Source organism: Ochotona curzoniae, unplaced genomic scaffold, assembly GCF_017591425.1.
Source record: "Ochotona curzoniae isolate NIBS_2020 unplaced genomic scaffold, NIBS_Ocur_1.0 contig_899, whole genome shotgun sequence".
Classification (NCBI taxonomy): domain Eukaryota; kingdom Metazoa; phylum Chordata; class Mammalia; order Lagomorpha; family Ochotonidae; genus Ochotona; species Ochotona curzoniae.
The window spans coordinates 3,582,495-3,604,030 of NW_024466605.1; the positions used below are offsets into that span (position 1 = coordinate 3,582,495).

At 41.2% G+C, this 21,536-nt stretch overlaps 1 protein-coding gene across 1 annotated transcript in view; it reads right to left on the reverse strand.

Annotated features, from left to right (window-relative positions):
* Positions 1-21,536, reverse strand: part of UNC5D (unc-5 netrin receptor D) — a 525,876-nt gene that overhangs the window by 38,041 nt on the left and 466,299 nt on the right. The window contains exons 12-13 of the mRNA XM_040994252.1: positions 6,496-6,664; positions 4,768-4,995 (exon numbers count right to left, since the gene is read on the reverse strand). Of these exons, the coding sequence (XP_040850186.1) occupies positions 4,768-4,995; positions 6,496-6,664 (397 nt within the window). The remainder of the gene's footprint in view (positions 1-4,767; positions 4,996-6,495; positions 6,665-21,536) is intronic.

Consider the following 21,536-nt stretch of genomic DNA (forward strand, 5'->3'; position numbering starts at 1 on the left):
TTATTGTACTAGAAGGGAACTTAATGAAGATTTAGCTCATTAAAGCTCTTATTTACCGACAAAAACATGGAAGCCCCAGAAGGAAGCTCATTTTCCTGAAGCTACATGGTTAGGGACAGAACTAAGGCTGGACTATGAACCCTGAGTGAGTCTTTCCTACTAAAATTCCTTGGCATTCTCTTAGAATGACTTGGCATTTTTTTTTACAAGAGTCATGTCAAGGTTAGACTGCTGTTAATTCTGTCGCATAAGTGGTTTATCATTAATGGCAAGGTGTATGCATTAAAAAGACATAAATCATGTCTATATTTGCTCTGTATTCATAGATACTGTCTACATAGTCATAGAATGCAGAATGAAGAATACTAGGAATTCAAAAACCTTCTATCCAGTGTAACGATTATGGAAGAAAAGGGTAGCTGTTAAACAGTTCTCCTTTAGGACCACAAAGTTAAATACAATTAGCATGTTTTTTTTCTTTCTCTACTAATCGACTATGAATGATTAACAATGTCCTATAATCTTGTACAAAATATTAAGCAATTATAGTTATTCTGCAACAGATCAATTATTGAAATGGAAAAGATTAGTAATGAAGGAGTCATTTCATTTGTGTATTTGTAAGGGCACAACTAGCATGAAAGATAAATAAATCCCTGAGTGACAGCTTTCGGATACTAACCATGGAGAACAGAATGGGTAGTACTTAACACAGATTTCCCAGTCACGTCTTTGGCTCAGGGGCTGCATTTTTAAATGTTTTTCCATTTTGGGAATCAGTGACACCAACGCCTCAGCCAGGTTCTCACTCACCTGGATATTACTGAGAGTGAAGCCAGACATGCACCTGCTTTTCCTATCTACTGCCTCTGTGATAAGGTTACCTCTTGCTAAATCTCTGCCTCACTGTGAAGTTGATACTTGAGTTAATGAAACTAGGAGAAGGGTCTGGCTGGCGGTTTTGTAAGGAACTTTAGTTCCTCATCTCACTTTTGGGGACTTCAAGGCATCCTATTCTAGAAACTGTGGCCATGAGAAATCTGTGCCTTGTGACTCACTGAGCTCTTTATGTTGATTTAATGAGACAGGCAGCAGTATTTAGGTGTGCTTCAGGGATACTGCAACAGGCAGGATAAATTTACATATTTATGAGACAAAACTGTTTGAACCTACACACACACACACACACACACAAATTATGTCACTGTGGTGTTTGTCTTTAAATGCTCTATGTGAACAATATTTCCCAAGGTTGCATTATTGATAAACACAAGAGCTACATCTGGAGGAAATCCTTTGAAATTAGATTCTAAATCCACATTAATGCCAAGTAGGTAATGAGAACTGAGAGGTACTGAATAGGAGCATGGGGGGCAATAGGAAGAAATCTACTTGTTTTCTATTCTCTCTGCAATAAGGTAAGCCAAGTGCTCAATTTTTTGCTTTCCATAAGTCAAGGTTTATTTGAGCTGTATGTGTGTGTGTTGTTCTGTAATAAAACACACAATGACAAAAACCAGGGTCTTAAAACATGACTGCTTCAAAAATGTGTCACCATTTCTCAGCCTTTGGTTTGAATTTATCAAGGATGATGTCAAACATACAAACAAACTGGTGGCTCCAGTGATTCCAAAATCACAGAGGCAGGAAGCAGAAGGATATGTATTCTGGCCCCTCTTACTCTCTACTCACTCTCTGGCATATTCCAGCACATAATGTCTCAGCCAAGTATACATTATTTTCATTCAAGGAAACAGCTACCAGTATTCTAAGCTATCCCAGTCTGAACAAAATATATCAAACCCTGTTTTCTTTCTTGCAAGGTCTTTCAGGGAGAGCGTGGGCTTTTATGTGTTTTATGGGGATGCCATTTCCCATTGGGATTTGCAACCAGAGCCTTTCAACCTAATTTGCTCTAGGTAAAGAGCACATACCTAGTTGGGCACGTATTAGTTGTCACTGGAGTAGAGACAGCAGCTGCTATCATAGTTCTGCTTTTATCTGCCTCCTAATCACCATTACTGTTTGATTACAGTGGAAGCTGAAACAAATGCTGGATGGGCTTGGTCTGTAGAAATGTTCCATGTAAAACTATGTGCTAGTTTTTTTTTAAAGATTTATTTTTATTATTTTTTCATTGGAAAGGCGGATATACAGAGAGGAGAGACAGAGAGGAAGATCTTCCTTCCGATGATTCACTCCCCAAGTGAGCGCAACGGGCCGATACTATGCCAATCCGAAGCCAGGAGCCTCTTTCCAGGTCTCCCACGCGGGTGCAGGTTCCCAAAGCTTTGGGCCGTCCTCGACTGCTTTCCCAGGCCACAGGCAGGGAGCTGGAAGGGAAGCGGGGCTGCCGGGACTAGAACCGGCACCCATATGGGATCCCGGGCGTGCAAGGCAAGGACCTTTAACCACTTGTGCCACCGCGCCGGGCCCTATGTGCTAGTTTTAACAAAGAGATCTGAGCTTTAAAGAAAGTCTATTGTCATCGTATGTTTTGGGTCACGTTGCCTGAGATGGGGAGAGCTACCACTCGTCTCTGAAGTTTTTCCGCAGCTTAAGGAGTGAATTCTTGCTAAAGCTGTTTTTCAGCAGAACTATTTAGGTTGGTTGATAACTATATAGATCCTTTCACCTAATATAACCCATAAAACCACAGCATGACACACATGGCTTGAGGTATTAGGGTCAAAATGTCTGTGTAGAAGGTCACTAGGTAAGGGAACAATCCAGAAAGCAAGATCCTTTCAGAAACAAAAGCTAGAGTCCATGACTGACGAATAAATGGTAGTTGCTGGGCTAGAAAATTCCAATGGAAAAAAAACTACAAGTTAGGTTTTAATCTTTCTGTGGGCCAGAAAAATTATTCAAGCAAGGTTGACGATCTCTTAGAACTGCAGGGGATGCATGGCCTTTGCTGCTAATGACAGCTGTCACATACATCCTGTCAATCACAGATCCATCCATACATCCAAACCCAAAGTAAAAATCGGCCTTTTCTGATAAAATCAGAGAAAGAATCCCTGGAAGGAACCAGATGACAATGAATGACCTTCCAAAATATTTCCACTAAAAACCATTTCCCTGGAGGAAAGTTGTAGCCATTTGCTAACTTGTTTACTTTTTTAGAGACATTTCTTAAAGTTACTGGGGTAGCAGTATTGGAAGCAAAACATTTTCCCTAGCACTAAGAAGGGGATTTGACCAACAGGAATGGTTAGTTGTTTGGAAACGGGTGTTTAGGGCTTGTTTTTGAGAACTCTACTATGGTGCTTGTGTGTCTGTGTACTGATGAACTGTTCTAAAATCTGGCAGCAATCAATAAAAATAAAAACATGATCTGAACATCACTAAGAATAAACCCCTTAGGCAAGTATCTGTCTGCCTGCTCTCTGTATCAGGACTAAAACCATGGTACAACAAAAATTCTGGACAGGAGGGTGAAGTTGCAATGTAAGTATGTAAAGATCTGCTCATGATCATTGGAGTCAGCAGCAAGTTACCTATAAGAACCAAGAGACTGTATACCATCCAATTCCACTCCCATTAATTCAAACATTAAAATCTGGTTGAGCTACTGAACATCCAACTGGAGTCATGCAGCATTTTACAACAGGTAGTGAAATTATTGACCCCAAGATAAACACTCCTATTTAGTCATTTGTTATTATCAATATTTACCAAATACCTATTGTTTATTTATCTTGGAGAAATTGTGTTGTTAAGTGGGGTGGAGTATGATATGGCCATCACAAGGCAAGGTCTGATGTTGAAGCTCTTCACAGAATAACGCATCTCTAGAAGAACAGCCAAAGGTCCCTTGTGCTGTTATGTACCAACCAGTGCAACCGAGGAGACAGATCAAGTAGGAGAAAGACTGGCTCTGTGTTATCTTACTGGCCTATGTTTTGATTTTAGGTCACTGCATATATTTTATTGGTAAACATGAGGTTTCCAGCTCAGTGTCTCAAAATCGAATTACTGGGGAAGTGCTTTGTACCGTTGACTCAATGGTCTAGGACTGAACTAACAGGAATCTTGAATGAGAGTTTTCAGGAGAGCTGTGCTATCTGTATATGGGCACAGCTTACATATTACAAGGTCTGCTTTATCCTTGATGCTACTAATAAACTCATACACTGTGAGTAGCTAATTTAAAAACAAACCTATGGTTAGAATCACCCAAAATGGAAAGGAACCTTGATCCCTCTCTGCCCTTGGAGCCTGATAATAATAGACTATGTATGCAGGACATAATATTGGTTGCTTGGTCATACATCTGATTTATAGGTGGTGGTCCCTAACTATAACCTGCAGTTGTCAAGCCATTTTATCACAGTCCTCTGCACATCACATAACTCTGCTCCTGTGGCCGGTGCCATCTTCCTTGCTGACACGGAGTCTCTTTGTATTCTACTCGATTCATTCTCAAGAAATGAAGAAATTCTCAAGATATTTTTTTCTTCCTGTTCTAATGCATCTCTGTTTTCTGGACTCTATACCAGTCTATGCCAGTCTAACAATTTAGTACTCAATGTTTAACGCAAGCATAAATTTAATCCTTGAGTGTCAAGCATATCAAAACTCTCTTGCAATTATTAGACACATATTAACACAGCTCTTATTTCAGGAATGGCATCCCAGTGAAACCAAGAGTGAGGATTCGTTCTTGAGACCCTCAACAATACAACTCTACTGCTAACACCAATCTCTAGGAAATGACATACTGTCATGACACCATCAGAAGAATGATACGAAAAAGCTGACCTGGAATGCACAAGGTGTGTTGTCCACGCAGTAAACTCTCAAATTGTAATCCAACGAATTGCAGGACATGCAGCCAAACACTGCCACTTTGAGCTGCTTTACGGCACAGTCTGTGATGGGCTCACCAGTGAGGGCGTATGTCCCAAAGCTGTCCAGGAGCACGTGACATGCAAAGGGATCCAAAAGGCAGTAGCAGGATGTAGATTCATCCTCCACTGACATCACTTCCTGTTGGGGAAAAGAATGTTAAACTATCTGGGGTATAAGATGTGATTATAAAAGTCACTTTGCAACGACATAAAGAAAGACTTTGAGAGTATGATTGTCCTACTTGTCCTGACATTAACTGTTTCTCTTCTGTCCAACGCTTGCCTAACTTGAAAAATGCAAGACATGGTTACGTTCAACATGTTAGCAAGTGGCTTGCTAATGTGTTATAACAGAAAGGACTTTGGATAAATTAACGAAAGCATAGAATTTTCAATGTCAAGTTTAAAAAACAACGTGGATTATTAGCTTTAATGATTTTTGTTTTTTTTTACTACAAAGGCATGTTTCAGAAACTTCAGTATCCTTAATCTTTATGTTCTGTCCTACATTTTATCTTTTTTTCTTTCCACCAACATCACTGAAGAAGAGCCATTCAACAGATGATATGGATAAGATGTACTGGAATATTTCATTCTCCTTGATAAGAATGTGAGAATGTTTGACTGGGTGGGTTGAGCACAGATCTAACACTATTCAGAGGCAAAAGAAGTGAGGAAGCGTTGAGAAGAAAAATGAGAATGGAGAAGATCAGGGCAAGCGAACACCTAAAGAGGAGACCAATACACGTCCCCTGTGTGTGTCCCCTGGTGGTTCATTCTCAGAGGATGGTGTTGCCTGTGGATTGTACTGGGGCATATATAAAGAGCAGAATGTTTCTGGAATAAGGTGAATAGATGTGCTTCAAGTCATAGTTGGTCACAGTCACTGTAATCCACTGTAGCATGTGGGGTTTTTCTTCTCCCAAAGAAATGCAAGTTTGCTCTGACTTCTTTGACTTGAAGTTCCCTGAGAGAAACCAGATCCCAGGGCTAGGTGCAACAGGTCATTGTGCTGCAACAGTGATGCATCTGCTTGCATGCAAACATAAAGGGGTTCCTAATAGATAGATGGGAGTATTCATGTAAAAATGTTTCAACTGTAATCTTTCTTTGTTGTGACTGTCACTTGTTCTTAGGCTTCTATTCTCTATTTTTAATCTGTTTCCTGATTGTCTTTCTGTACTGTATTACTGCATGGAGATATAAACAAGCCCTAATACTGCTTAATACCAATTCAAAAATATGTTAAGCACTGACTGCATTAATATACATTGTAGCCCCCTGTGTACCTTGAACCCCCTTGAGTAAACTCCACCGAAGTTGAATAACACTGATTTAGGGAACAGAAAGTGATATGACTCAATACAGATGGTAAGCACGTCACCCTGCATGGGTTATTACAACTGCTTTCTAAAACCAGATACAAAGGTATGGCTTATCCCTCGTCTCTTTCTTTTTTATGGAAAAATGATCCAATAGCTTTTGAATGTTTCAGAACACATGCCATCAACCCTTCCCAAATGGAAAATGCTCAGAAATTCACAGCTGAGCCACTGTGTAAAGAAAGGTTAAGGTTAAATCTATTCATAGGAAGAACACAAATTTCATTTCTCTTTTTAAAGGAAGAATAGGGTCTCACCTCCCACTTGCCTTGCTGTGTTCGCTTCTTTAAGTGGATGTTCCAGTGCTCGGAGCTGACATCAGCACAGTGCGGGATGGTCAGAGCGAAGGGCGTGGTGACCACCATATCTGGAGGGCCACAGGTGACCTCAGGGCTCAGGAGTACCTCCGATCCATCTGACTGCAGGCTGCCCGGAGCAGGAGGAGAGAAAGGCGGAGAGGAAGGTAAGAAGGGGCAGCCTCCCTGCCTGAGAATTCATTCACCTGGGGTGGTCTTCAGACTGAGTCAACTCCAGGATTCCCTATGGGTAGCCCCATCCTCAGGAAGGGCTGGTTTGGAGGGCAGGCATTTGTCCTGAGCTTAAACCTTGATTCCCAAGCAAGGCTGTGGCAGACAAATCCCTCAAATGTTAAAGCTTTCTTGGGAAAAAATGGGACAGAAATGGAGACCTGTGGTCATCTGACCTGTAGGCCACAAATATGCTACTGAAATCCCTTCCTACCAATGATGTTACACATCAGGATGACTGATCTAGTGATCTTACTTATTCCTAGCAGGAATTTATACCAATTTATACATAGAGAAATAATTTTTCTTTTTACAATTTTTAAATTTTGATTTTTATGGTACAATTCTGTATAGTCTGGGATTCCCCTCCCTCCAATCCTTACCCCAAATTGATATACATATATAATTTATACAGATGTAATTTCATGCTAGTAAATGATAGAAGAAATTATTATGGCACAAAACAATGCCTTAAACACCCCAAAATTGGCTGTGTCTATTCTGGCTTTGAAAGCATTGATTTTCTGCCAATGCACAAGTACCTGGGTTATACAGCGATAGTATAGTAGAAAGTTGCAAATGTGCATGCTCAAATGCACAGATTATCCCCCTTTCACTGCTGTCTTAGGCTGAAGCTTAAACTTGTGTCATCCAATCTTGTGTTCAGATTTGTCTACATTATGAACCATTTACAACGGAAATGCCAAGTCATGAAACATGAAAGTGAAACTTAGATGATATACAACCAAACCCCTTTGAAGCACTCATTTTCCTAGTTTTTCAATCTTTGCCCCTCAGATAGACGGGGTAGCTTCTCTGGGACAACAATTAGAACAATTTACAAATCTACTTATTTTTCCTCAGCTGCATATGTGTTCATGAAGAAATCATCTGATCTTTTTTTTGTTAGATTTTCACTTGTAACAAAGAAAATAATTTAGGACTCATAGCTGAACAATTATTATGCATATCAAAGCTTTCACTCGCGTTACCTAGGTGGACATTTAAATACATTGCGCCAGATTGAAGAAAACAACACTTCGGCCACGTTAACATGTACTTCTAAAGCTGCCATCTTTTGTGCCATGTCACATCTGCAGTGCTTCCATGAATGCATCTAGCAGGTTTTTAAATTCTGAGGCTGCCACTCTATCTCAAGTTAGTAATGGCCACACTCAAACTCGATGTCAGTAATCTGCAGGACAAGTGCCAGGACCTTGCACCCTGCAGGAGATTCCAACAGACCTGACCAGCACCAGTTTCCCTCTTTGCCCAGGAAGCACTGGAGGTACCTCAAAGCCCAGTCTTTCACAGAGGTAATTCTTTCTGGTCAAGCAGCATGTGTGTGAGGCAGCCGTGTGGTTGTATGTAACTGTAGGCTGTGCAGCAATGAGGAGAGGCACTGGAACAGCATTGCCTGAGCAACAGCAAAGGCTCCCTCTGAAGAGCCACAAACGATGCATTTGAGGTTGGAAAATGCTGTGCCATTCGCACATGTGTTGTCACCAGCACACAGTGGCAGCCCATGTGTGGACGCCTGCCAGTGGCCATCAGAGAGGGTTAAGTGATTTCTGCGTAATTATTGTCTGTATTCATCACAGCCAGAAGTGGCAGCGATGCTTATGAGTGACCGATGACAAGCACTCCTAAAAGAACTATTTAATTGCTTTCGGAGAATCATCCCCCTGGTTGAACATATTGTTTAAACATATGGGAATTTAGGGAATTATTTAATGCCAAATGAACTGAAATTCACTAATTAGATGAACTCTCACACTCATGGAGAATAGCAAGATTTCTTCCGCTTATAACTTACACAGCACAAGCCGCTGGAGCCAGTGCTTGCGAGGCTTGGTATCAGGTGGAGCCTGGCATAGGACTTCGGCAATGGAACAGGCAGAGCATGTGACTCAAGATTTCCAACTCATCTGTCTACCATGAAATTAATCTGTGGGTGTAGGTCTCTCTCTGGTGAGAGAGCTTAATCTCCCTGTTTCTTTGCTGATTAATAATAATAATTTGCCCTTTTCTGCCACCTTCTATCTGTCGCAATCAGGGAGACAGGCAAATATTAATTAAGGCCCTCTGTACACCTGTGGAGGCAGGTGTTAACGGCAGAAGGTCACCACGAAGTCAATCAAAGTGAAGGCAACAAAATGACTGTGTTTATTTCTCACAGCTTTCTGTCCTCTGCAGGCAGACTGTGCTTCTCTGATGCCATTAGGATATGTCTGGCTCTAGTGACATTCCAAGGTGAGACGTGGGTAAAACCTAGCCCAACAGGGGTCACAGATACAGAAGCAACACATCTGAGGCTAGAGGGTTAGGGATAGAAGCCTCCAGTTAGGGGTAGACAAACACAGGCCTTTGTCAGGAAAGCACAGATGGCATGCATGTGTTTTCCATGTTTCATCATGCATGACTAGGCAGGACTTGCCAACCCTGCTGTGAAAAAGTAGGTGACACATTTTTCTAAAATGGTTGCGAGCTAAAAATTAGTAACAGCAGAGATTTCAGAAGTGTAATATGAATTAGTTCAGTGTACCATAAACTCTAGTGTGACTGTTGCAAATGCAAAAAGCCTTATTTCACAGGATATGGAGCGCTTTCTCACTGAGATCTATCCATCTGTACGCACCTGGGTGCATACACACAGTCCACCTCTTATACATGGAGAGAACTTTCCAGGACTCCCACTAGATGTCGGGATCCATGAATGGGGGGACCAAAGACTACATATGCGTTAAGGGGTCCTCCAAAAATTCATGCAAGATGAGCATTATTTTAAAAATATGCAAGGTTTTTCCATTTCTTTTTTTGCACACAGAAACTTACAACTTGATATCATTTTCATGACTATCTTGAAATATCCTGATATGTTTTTTCTTACATGTACAGACATAGGATAAAGATTGATTTATAAACCAGTCACATCAAGAGATTAGCAGTAAAATTTACTAGAAAAATGGCCATCATGAATTGTTACACAAATGTGGTTTCTTTCTCAACATGCCTTTCTGAACTATAGTCCTTTTGTGATGATGCAAGATGATTTAAAGCCTAGAAATGAGATTGTGATTTAGTGTTAGACTAGTATATCAGGACTGTTCAACCATCACTGGGATGACGCAACAGTGCGTTTGACAGACAACTACAGCAGACAACTGCACGGATAGCATGTAACAGTGTGGACACCCTGGACAAAGCATCAACTGATGTTCCAGACACGATGGAATGCAATTGGATGAGATTTCATCTTATTACTGAGAACTCTACAAACTTAAACCATATGATTTATTTATTTCTGGGATTTTTCACTTAATATTTCAAGCCAAAATTGACTGAAGGCAACTGAAACCACAGAAAGCGAGTGGATAAGGGGATATACTGTACGTACAGTTACAATATTGTGTGTGGCTCAAAAAAGATCAATACTTAGAGAGCTAGCTTTTATTTATATAGGAATGCTGTTTTCTTACATGGCTAGTTGATCCCACGGTATGGATGCACACTTGACCACAAATTTCAAAACCTTAGTAATGTGCGTCATGGGAATTTAATGCACCTTGGCAAAGATAACCTCATGCTTCTGTGCTTGCTTCTGCACTCCATCCTCCAACTCAGCAATATGAGTGATCTTGCTAAAAATGCCAGTTGTTCCTACTCAAGGAACTGCTGCTACCCCTGCTGTGCAAGGTGCTGCTTCCCTCCCCCCATGAACAGGATTTAGCTCCTTTAAGCTCTTCAGATACTTGCTCAAATGACTCCACCTAATGTAGTTTTCCCTGATCACACTTGGGTAATTGCAACATTCCCTATACCAAATCTTTGCTTTGCTTTTTCTCCTCAGCGCATAATGCTTCCTAATGTGCTAACCCATTTACTTAACTATTTTTGTTTGGTCTCCTACAACTAGAATGTAAATGTCATGGTTCTTCGATTCTTATTCCTGTTGTGAGCATCATTGGGTTCTCAATGCTTGATAGATGCTTATTTTAAGCACTCAAAAAATATTTGGTGATAAGGGCATATGGAAAAGCTTGAGGATTCTTACTGATCAAATCTAACAATTTCAGCATCAAATATTGGTAGTACAGGCTTATAAGTGGCTTGTAATTTATTAAGTAATAGAAGAATGCAGAAAATATTGGCATGAATGAATTAGAAAGCTCTTCACTACAATGGAAAACCAGCTGTAAATGTAGAAGTCTACCACATAGCAATCAGTTAATATAAAACACGTTACTATTTGGCAATTGCCTTGATACAGTAAAGAGTCATAAGTGAATGTTTTGAGTGAAAATTTTAAGAGTAACACAGAATAATTTACATGATCTCAGTGTATCTTCCCAGAAGGTGCTTCCTCATTATAAAAGGCAAAAATAAGGGAAAACCTTGACTTCTGATAGCCTGAATTTTGAAAGTTCCTTGGCAAACAGAAGCTGACATTCACTGTGAGTTTCCTTTCACAGTGTACCACACAAATCATGCAAAGAAACATCAGCCAACCATAGACTGAAGGACATTCTGTGAAATAGCTAACCAGTACTCAAACTGTCTCAAAACAGACTCATGGACTGCTTCTGATTAAAGGACCAAAGAAACAAGACAACAGACTGGCATAAATGAAGCTGGAATTTTCATTTGCATAAAAGGAACATGACTCTGACAACAGGTCCAACATAGAAGGATGCCTGTGCTGAGGTGACCATGATTGAGCTATGCTAACTTGTTTGTTTTGTGCTGTGATCATATAAGAGGATCTGTTATTTGGGAAAATACATACACATTAAGGTATCTGGGACAAAGGGACATCTTGTTCACGTGGCTGAACAACCTATTCATTTGTTTATGTGCCAATACTCACAAATAGGAAAAAAATACAGAAAATATAGTAAAACAATGACATTGCTTAGGATGGTTGAGAATGCTGTATGTTATTTGCACAACATTTCCTTCAGTATAAAACTGTGTCAAATGAAAGAAATGGGCTAGAATTTTGGCACAGCAAGTTAAGCTGTGGACTGCAACACTGTCATTCCATATGAGATACAGTTAAAATCCTGGCTACTCCACTTCTGATCTGGCTCCCTGCCAGTGCATGTGGACAAACCCCAGGTGATGGCTGAAAGACTTGGTTTCCTGCAACCCAATGGGAGACCCAGAGGGATTTCCAGTATTCTGGCTATGGACTGATCCATTCCTGGCTGTTGAAGTCATTGGGGAGTGAGCTCTCTCAATGAAAATTTAAATGAAATAAAGATGACTCTGGGAAATTTTTTTCAAGCATTCTTACAGTACAATTTGTAGGGCCACTGACCACTGAAGGACATGTGCACTAGAGGGGGATGGAGCTGCTGCCAGTGAGGGTGCAAAGCACATCACATGGCCACTGACTGCTGATCCACAGTACCTGTCCGTGCAGCAAGGGACACAGAGGGTTAGGCTGAAGCAGGGCAGCCCAAGGCAGCAACTGCTAACCTTGGCAGCTTAGGGCTGTCTCCTTGTGCATTTTGCCTTTTTGCACTCAATATTTCTTGACCTGATGGTAGGCTTGTAACATGTCATTTTCTTCCAGCACAACAACACGTTTCAGGTTTAGAGATGAGGTTTTTCATTGTTGCTGTTGTCTGCAATGGGACGCTGGGTAATTACCATTCCCTCCTTTGCTCCTGATGGTCTGTGTTAGAGATTAATGCAGGTTTGATCACCTTCACTCAGTCTCATTCTGGGGCCCAGGCAGGAGAGTAATGATAGCTTTGCTATATCAGGCCTGGAGTCAATACATAATTAAGTCATATTTTAATAGAATAGACATAAAAGGCAGGTAGATGGAAGCTGTAGTCTTAAAATAAGAGCTCAGAATAGGAGGTAGATCCAGCCTCCTACAGTTCTTTAACAAAACAGAGTTTTAAGTGTTACTGTTTTTTTTCTTTCATTAAAATTTTCTTATTTTGACTTAGAGTGTTTAAATTGCTGTGGAAAGAAACCAGACTTTCAGGATTAACTATTTCTGTTGCTTTCTTTGAATCGGACACTTGCCTGCCTCTGCCCAAGAATTTCTGATAAACCTTGAGAAAATTACTTTGTAGAATTTCTAGGACAGCTGAGCTCCCCCAGTCCTATCACTCCCTTTAAAATGTATTTATGTATTTGAGAGAGATTGATTCATTGATCTTATCCACTGGCTCACTTCTCAAGTGGTTGCAATAGCCAGGCTGGGTTGAACAACAACAACAAAAAAATTTGAGGGTACAGGAACTCAATCTGGGTCTCCCAAGTGGGTAACAGAGACTCAAGTTCTTGAGCAAACATCTGCTATTTCCTAGGTACATTAACCAGGAACTGATTTATAAAGAGTATCTGGGTCTAGAACAAGCACCTCAATAGGGGATACAGGCATGCTTGGCAATGACTTAACCCAGGACACCATCATGCCCATCTTGGGATCTTTTTAAAGCAGGCTTTCCCCCAGTCAGTCCCCACACTGGGTTTATGTGTCCTGCTGATTTTAATTCTGGTAATTGATATATATATAGTTTCAGAAGACAGACTGTAAGAGGGACTAGGGAATGAAGATAAAAATGGAAAACCCAGGATGAACGTGAACAGAATCTCTGTCATACACACTCCTCTTTTCTGTGAGTGGCTCTAAAGTTGCAATGTCGGTCTGAATGGCATGGACTGCTTATTTAACCCAATATTCCTGGGCTTTGGCTGGTGTTTCTGGGATAAGATCCAGGAACCAGCATTTTTTTCCTTGCATCCCTTACCTGAAATACGACCTTGACACTAATGTTTGAGAAAGTTGTGTAGTTTTTAAGAAAATGTCCCAAGTAACACCCTGCAGTAAAGGCTTGGTGGTCTAGGCAGAACAGAATAGCCTTCCCAAATAGAATGTGGATGGCAGCCAAGCATAAATACTCAATCTGAAGTTTTTGCTAGATGATACGGAGATGGAAAGTTCAATGTTCAGGGACTGTTGGCACACCTCCTTTATCTATGTTTCACATATATTAATAAGCAGAGACGTCAGATTGCGGGGGTGAGGGAGTATTGATTAGCAGCAACTAGAAATAATGTGATAGCACATCAAGTCGTTATATCCTATTCACTGGGGCAGGGAATGGAGCATTTAGAACAGTGGATTACAACAGGCAACAAGTGCAATTCACTGCAGAGAGACACATATGGCATGACTATTAGCAAGCTTAAAGATCTGGATCACCCTATCAAAAATAGGATCACAGAAAGCAGAGATGGTGCCAAGGGGGTTGGGGCAGGGAGAGGAAAGGCATACACAGTGCTAGGAGGTTCTGAATTTGCTGAAATGTGAGCAGCACCATACTGAGAGATTAAGCTGCTTGCATATGTTAACTGGCTTTAGTTTACACACACATTCATAGAGTGTTTACCAATTAATATACTAAAGGGATCACAAATCTTGTGTAAATCACCAGTTCCTAGACACAATTTCAGACTCATCTTGCATGCAGTGTTGGGCTTGTTTTTCAGAAGGGAAATGAGGGCTCTCTCAGAATATGAGTGCACAAGAGGAGAATATGGGATCTAGGCATCAAGCTGCTGTGACATTTTCTGTTATCTGCTGAGCTGCTTATTCATTCACATTTCAACGGGGAGAACAGCTTTCTCTGAAAGAAATATAAATCCTATCTCCTAGAGTCACTTCATGCTTGCACAGCACAGGGTAGAGTGGCTTGTTCGATGTTCACTTTGAGGCACAGCTTCAAATAGAATCCACTGCTCTGTAAGTGGTGGCAGTAGGATGGGGAGGGGAAGGAACAAAGAATATTCTCTTTGGCATGTATTCTCCAAAGATGCTCCCAGTTCAGTTTTGGCGTGAGAACTTACAGTGTGTGGAAGAGTCATTGGCAAAAGCGTTGGGAAAGCAGAGATGGGAAGTATCTGGAGTGATCACCATAGAGGCTCGGGACTTGTTGGCTTCCATCTCTGTTTAGCTGGGGTATCTCAGACCTAGAAGGAACGGTCAGCAGGGCTGTGCTTCTCCTTGCCACTCCTTTGCCCTTTTCAGCTTCTCAAGACTACCTGTATTTCACAGCTGCAGGTTCTGTCTCCCTTCAAGCCAACACGATGTCCCCCAACCAAACCCATCTCTCAAGCCTGACACTCCTGAATTTTGCCTAATTCGGAATAATTTCTGCTTTTAGGATCTTAAGCCTTCTTCACACCTACAAGGTCTCTTTTTCCATGGGAAACTATAAATTCATGGGCTATGGACCTCTTTAGGATGTCATGTTTTAGCTTATTATGAAGTTTTCGTGACTAGGCACCCCTCTGCTGCCTTTGATTGATTATTTTGAAGAAAAATGAGAGCAAGGGTGAGGGAGATTGAGATCTTCAACGTATTGATTCACTCTCTAAAGAGCTGCAACAAAATCAGGAGCCTGGAGCTCTGTCTGCATCCTCCCATGTGGGGAGCCTAAGGACCTGGACAATCTGCTGCTGTTGCTTCACTAGGCACATCAGCAGTGAGTTGGATTAGAAGCAGAGCAGCCAGGACTTAAAGATACGCTCATATGGGATACAGGCATTATAACTAGCTGTTTAATTTACTGACCACAAAAGTGGCCCTGGCTTTTCAGGTTTTAAAGGAGGGTGTGGATTGTCTTAGAAAGGATGATAGCAGGGATTCCTGTTATGGTGTGGCCAGTAGTATCTATGGTGTGGCATTCTAGTACGGGCACTGTTGCATGTCCCAACTGCTCCACCTCTGGTCCAGCTCCCTGATACTAGCCTAGAAAAAGCATCAGGAGATGGCTTAAGTGTTTGAGCTCCTGCCTCCTGAGTGAGACTGGTTGCAACTCTTGGCTTCTGGCTTCAGCCTGCCCCAGTGCTGGCTGTTGCAGTCATCTTGGGAGTGAATCAGCAGGTGGAAGATCACCTCTGTAACTCATTAAAATAAATGACTAAATAGGAGAAAAAAAGAAGAAGTGGGAGTGAGGGGAGGCAGAGCTGGAAACAACCTCCATGTGGACTGATACCTTCTTTTGGTATGTTTATGAGGTTGTAACCAAGTGAAGCAGAAAGGTTGAAATATATGAACAATCTTACTAGGACAGATTATTTCTAATCTAGCCTGGGACATAAAAGCAATGGCATGTACAAAAAAAATAATTACAGGTTGAGTATTTCTTTTCAACATGCAGTTCATCTCATGGGCCAGTGACTTTTCCCTGATGGAATGAAGGGATGGCTTCCATCAGATCAATTAACAATAGTCGCAGTCATTGTTAACTAGTCTAGGGAATCTTAATTAAAGACTCCTCTGGACTACATTCATCACTTCCTATTGTGAGCTCACATGGACTTCCCGTGGATGTTTTAAGATGATCATTTTGATTCCTGTGTGAATGCTTGTGGATCAAGGGGGTGATCAGAAGGACAGTCAGAGTCCAGCATGGCCCAATTCTCAGTGCAAAAGGCAGTATTTAAAAGGACTATAAAAGAATTCTTGGTCCTCCCTTTCTCTTTTTACTATTTCCTCTTACTCTGGGGGTGGCAGGGAGAGATGGCATTCTATTCTAGCTTAAATGACTTTGTGAAGAAATCATTGTGATTTCACGGGGGAAAAGAGTACAATCTTCCATGAAAGGTACATTTACCCTTCTAGGCCATCAAGACATCCTTTGATAAATTTCCCCATGTATTACACTGCACGACACTCCTAGCCTGAAAGAATTAATGCATTTCTCAACTAGCAGCAATTGACTCCCCCTGCATTAAGCTAAAGGAACCCCTCTTTTTATTATATGGGAAGTACTTTTCTTCACCATTCCCTGTACCTGCTGTATGGCTAATGAGCACCAAATCTGTTAGAAGGGGTAGGCATGGGCCACCAGTTTTATTCTTACAGAAAAAAAATCTCCAAAACTGACTTAAGACATCAGTTGGCACCATCACTGAGCACGGGACAGACACGGTGATAAACACACACTATTCTTTCACCTCCATCATTAGAAGGAAAATCCTGGCCAAGATGACAGCACCAAGACCCAACCAATGTAGTCCTGAATACCCCGAACACCAGCCTACCTAGAGTCCATTGTTCACAGTTAACAATGTACACTGAAGGTTGGATCAGAGGAGATGAGACAGGGTGTTCTTTTTATCTTCCTAAGGCCTTGGATTTTAAAGGTAACTGCAAACAGCCTTGCTGTGATTGAACTAATAATTCTTTTGAGCCTGCAGATGTAGTAGAAAAAGGGGGAGAACCCTGCATCACTGGAACACAGTTTAAATCAAATGCCAAGTCACATCTGAAAATATCTGTGAAATTGAAAAAAAAAAAACCAAGGATTTTTAAGCTATATATTTATAGCATTTAAGTTCCATTTGGCAGCATGCCCTGAACTTCTTAGCTACAAAGTAATTTTGTCCTCATGAAATTTTCGGCATACGATTAATAATATATTACCATTTGTAGATGCTAAAACACACAGAAAGATTTGTTCTAGGTCATATGGGCTATTGACAATGGGGATGGTAGCCAAACTTATCTGAATCCCTGTTTCTCCTCACTCCATCAGGTCATCAATGCCAAGGTGTGTGGTTGTACATTTTCTGAAAAGGTATGTCTGTTAACAGTCCAACGGGCCCCCAGGGCTGGCAAGGTCTTACTTGGTGAAGTAGAAGTTCAACGAAAGCAGATTTCACTTTCAGCAAAGCTGCTTGGCCCAGTCAAAGCCCAGATTCGTGGTGTCTCACTGGAGGGCAAAACTCCTGCTACACACTCAGACCAAAAGCTTTCGGTAGGAGTTTGATCCTTCAGCTGCTTCTTGCTCTTGGTTATAAATATTACTTTTTCCTCTTATTTATTACCCATTGTATCCCAACCTTTTTCTTCTAAGTGAAATAAGCGTGTTTAATCCCTGAAAAGATATCCAAAGTTGTTTCCAGAACAACTATTATCAAACACTCCACTGACCTTCAGCTGGTAAGTCTTTCTCTACTAATTAATCATTGCTTCCCAAGCCAGAGCTCTGAGAATTACCTTCTACTCCCTCATCACCTTGACCTTGTGTTACGCACACACACAGATGGAGGGAGGGAGAGAGGGGGAGAGAAGGAGGGAGGGAAGGGGAGGGAGGGGAGGGGAGGGAGGGAAAGAAGGGGAGAGAAGGAAGGAGGCAGGGAAGGGGGGAGGGAGGGAGGGAAGGAGGGAGGGAGAGAAAGAGAGAGAGAGAGCTCTTGCCAAGATTTCCTCCAAGTATCTCTCAATACTTCCCTATACTCTCAATGAGGGGATTAAAGAATGGTGTTAAGATATTCTAAAAGCAAGGACACTCCAAAGTAGAGTGAACATGAATTATTGTCCAAATGGAGATTCATTTGAGACATAGAAGAAGAAATTCTATTAATAATTATGCCAAGTAAAATCAGAGGTATATTCACATGATTCCCAAGGAGGAAGCCTGTATAATGAGGACTTCGACAGTGGCAGTGGAGATGAGACAGAAGCTAATAATCTAAGGTGAGTATAGACATGTCTTCCAAATCATACTTTCATTAATCCCTGCTCAACAGATAATGTCAGACTCCTCCAGGCAATCAACAAAACTACATAATATAGTCCTGATTTTTTCAGCCTCATTCCTGGTCATTCTTCCTCTTAAAATATGTAACATTATTGTTTTTTGCACACACTATTCCCATAGACTGATTTTTTTTTTAAATTCTCTTGCATGTTATAAGCTAATTGTCGCTTCTCTGACCCTCCCCTGAACCTTCAGAATGGGTTCTTTCACTCCAGACAACATTTATGCATCTTTATCACATGTCCCACATTGCAATGCCATCATTCTTCTCAGTAACAGTTTTCTCATGAGGCTTAATCTATTAGGATAGCAACTGGGTTTGACTCTTCTAGTAATAACAATAAACTACCCATGGCAGCTGAGCACTTGGAATAGACTTCATTTTGATTAGAAAGCTTTTCAGTAACCTGTAGCTATTAAAGCAGCTCAGTTTATTCTTTTATAAAATTTATATGAAAGGCAGCATGGCAGAAAGGCAGAAAAACAAAGAGATCTTCTATTTGTTGTTTTTTTCCCCCACATGGCAAGGATTGAACCAGGCGCCAGAAAGTGGGACAAAGCTTAATTTTCACAGCCTTCTCTTGATTTTTAAAGCTCATCTCTAACATTGATGCAAACCCATTTCCTCAAACCCTTAAGGAAAGGCAGGCATTTGACACAGCAGTGAAGCTGTGGTTTGGGATACTTGTAGTCCACACTGGATTGTGTGGGTTTGAGTCCTGGCTCAAATCCTAATTCCAACTGTCTACTCATGTGCAACCTGGGACATTGTAGGAGATGGAGTTCTGGATCCCAGCTGTAGCCCAGCCCAGTCCCAGTACACATTTGAGGTATGAACTAGTGGAGAGGAACTCTGGGTTTCTCTGCCTTTCAAATTAATTAATTAGAAACATTACAGATTGACTGAGTCAAGTATTTGGAAGAGTATCTCAGTGGTTTATCCTAAGACATATGCGTAATCATCCCTCTCCTAAGGACTCACAGACAGTTTTCAGTATACCACTGAACCCACCTGTGGTTATTTCAAACAGATCACAAGGAATTGAACTAAAAATAAGCTTATTCTGCTGCCACCAATTTCTTTGAAACCCACGCATAAGAAGTCTTCAAAGGGTTTATGGAAAACGGGCATTATGAAAACACTGTGCATGGATTTCAAACTTTCCGCATGAAATAAACTTATACTTCAAACATTTTTAGGAAAAGATAGAATTACTTCTGTACAAAAACTCAACAGAGTTCCCTAAGCATCAGAAGCAAGAGAGTTTCCTAAGCTAACTCAGACGATTGGAAGATTATGAACAGTTATGCAAATCTGAAAATGCCAACAGAGATGTTGAAGAGAAAGTGAGTCCTCCCCTTCAGTTCCTCATAAAGTGTGTGCCAGGTAATGCCAACTGTAGCCCCTGGATTGTGTTGCTCACTGCTACGCATTACTGTAACATGTTTTTGTTTGAGTTTGTTTTCTTAAAGGGAAGCACTTAGCATCCTCTTGGACACTCAGCAAGAAGACAAGTGGAATCTCCTAACACCGACAGAGCACCTGTCAGGTTCTCAGTACCACCCTCACCCACAACTTAGCAACACACACACACAACAAGTTCAACCAGCTGAAAGTGTGTGAACACAGGACCTCATTTTCTGTATTCGTTCCACACAGCTATGCCCTTGGGAATCCGGTGGCGAATTTGAACTAATTACATCAGTTGCAATTCTACTGAATCATCCCCTGGCTAGAACACAGATGTAACTTCAAACTAGGCAACAGGGCTGTACTATTGGTAAGAAGCTGCAGCAGAATTTAACTTCAGTGGGAGTTACTACTCTATTTTGTAGACAGAAGTGATGGAGAGTCACTAAATCTAATTTCCACACCTGTGAACCAAAGGGGAGGGGACTGTGGTGACCCCAGCGGCAAAGATGAAAGAAACAGAGCGACACATTTCAGCTCCAGAGACTGAGGCAAATGGGCTCTCTGCCTTGCACCAGTTAAGGATGGCAGGTGTACATCTTACAATGAAAATGGGTTTTCAAGTGGCAGTATAAAGGAAAGATCACAGAATGGCCTTTCCCTGATTAATCATGAGATTAAAAGCTGAAAATGCAGTTCTGCACAGCCTCTTGACAGGGATGGGGGGAAATACATTTCAGCTTAAAGGAAAAAAGAGGAAGTTGAGAAACATTAGTGGATTTTGGTGCTTGTGTAAGTAGTTTGATGCCCATGCAAAGAAAACAAGGATTGCAGAGAAAGAGCTAAATGGTCTCTCACCAAGGAATTGGTCATTTTATTTGCAGATACAAAAGGATTTTTAAAAGTTTGTGGGAAATAGCATTAAAAGATGAGCTTCTTGGGGTGAAAATATGTTTTTGAGTTTCATGTATAACTGAGGAGTCTCCAAAAGAGTCCAATGAAAATGTACATTATGAAAACAACCAATGCTTAGATTTCAGATTTTTTTTTTTTTGGCATCAAAATAAATGTATCTGTTAGTTCTATTTTCCATGAGCTTTTTGAAGTCCCCTGTAGGATGACCTGAGAAAGTTCCAGCAACCTCAGCAGGAAGGCACCCTTTCTGTAATTTTTTTCCCCACATGATAATGGGAAAATGCGACCTCATGGAGCTGAACTCTTGGAAAAGTTGTTCCTACTTCTGTCTGCCTACCTGACAGCAGTCATGAACTTACACCTTGGGCTCCCAGCTACATGGAATTGGTAAATGTAGAATTTACAAGGTTAAAGTGGCATAGGGCAGGTAAAGCAATCCTTGAGATCTGGCTAAATCTGAGATATTTCTCTTCCTTGAAAACATCAGGATGCACTGAATGATCACTCTTTCCTGATGCTTTTGAGCCATTTTGTGAGTTCCTGCATGCACAATGCCTTTTGGTGCCCACTTCTTAAGAGGCAGCCTCAAGATAAATACACAGGGATTGAGGGAAGTTGTAAATGAGTTTCCATGGAAAATATGAAATTGCCCTAGGTCGGTTCTCATGTAATGAGGTGGAGGGCACTGGGGATCGGGGTGAATATATCTTCTGTGGATCAATCGTCATGTAGGAAAGTGGACGAGGAAGTGGGGTGGGAGGGTGGCCAGGAGACCGTCCAAGGACACTGGACTCAATTCCACCTTACACAGTCCCCGTTTGTATCCATATTCCTCAGAGGATTCAACCAATCCCAAGTGAAAACAGTTG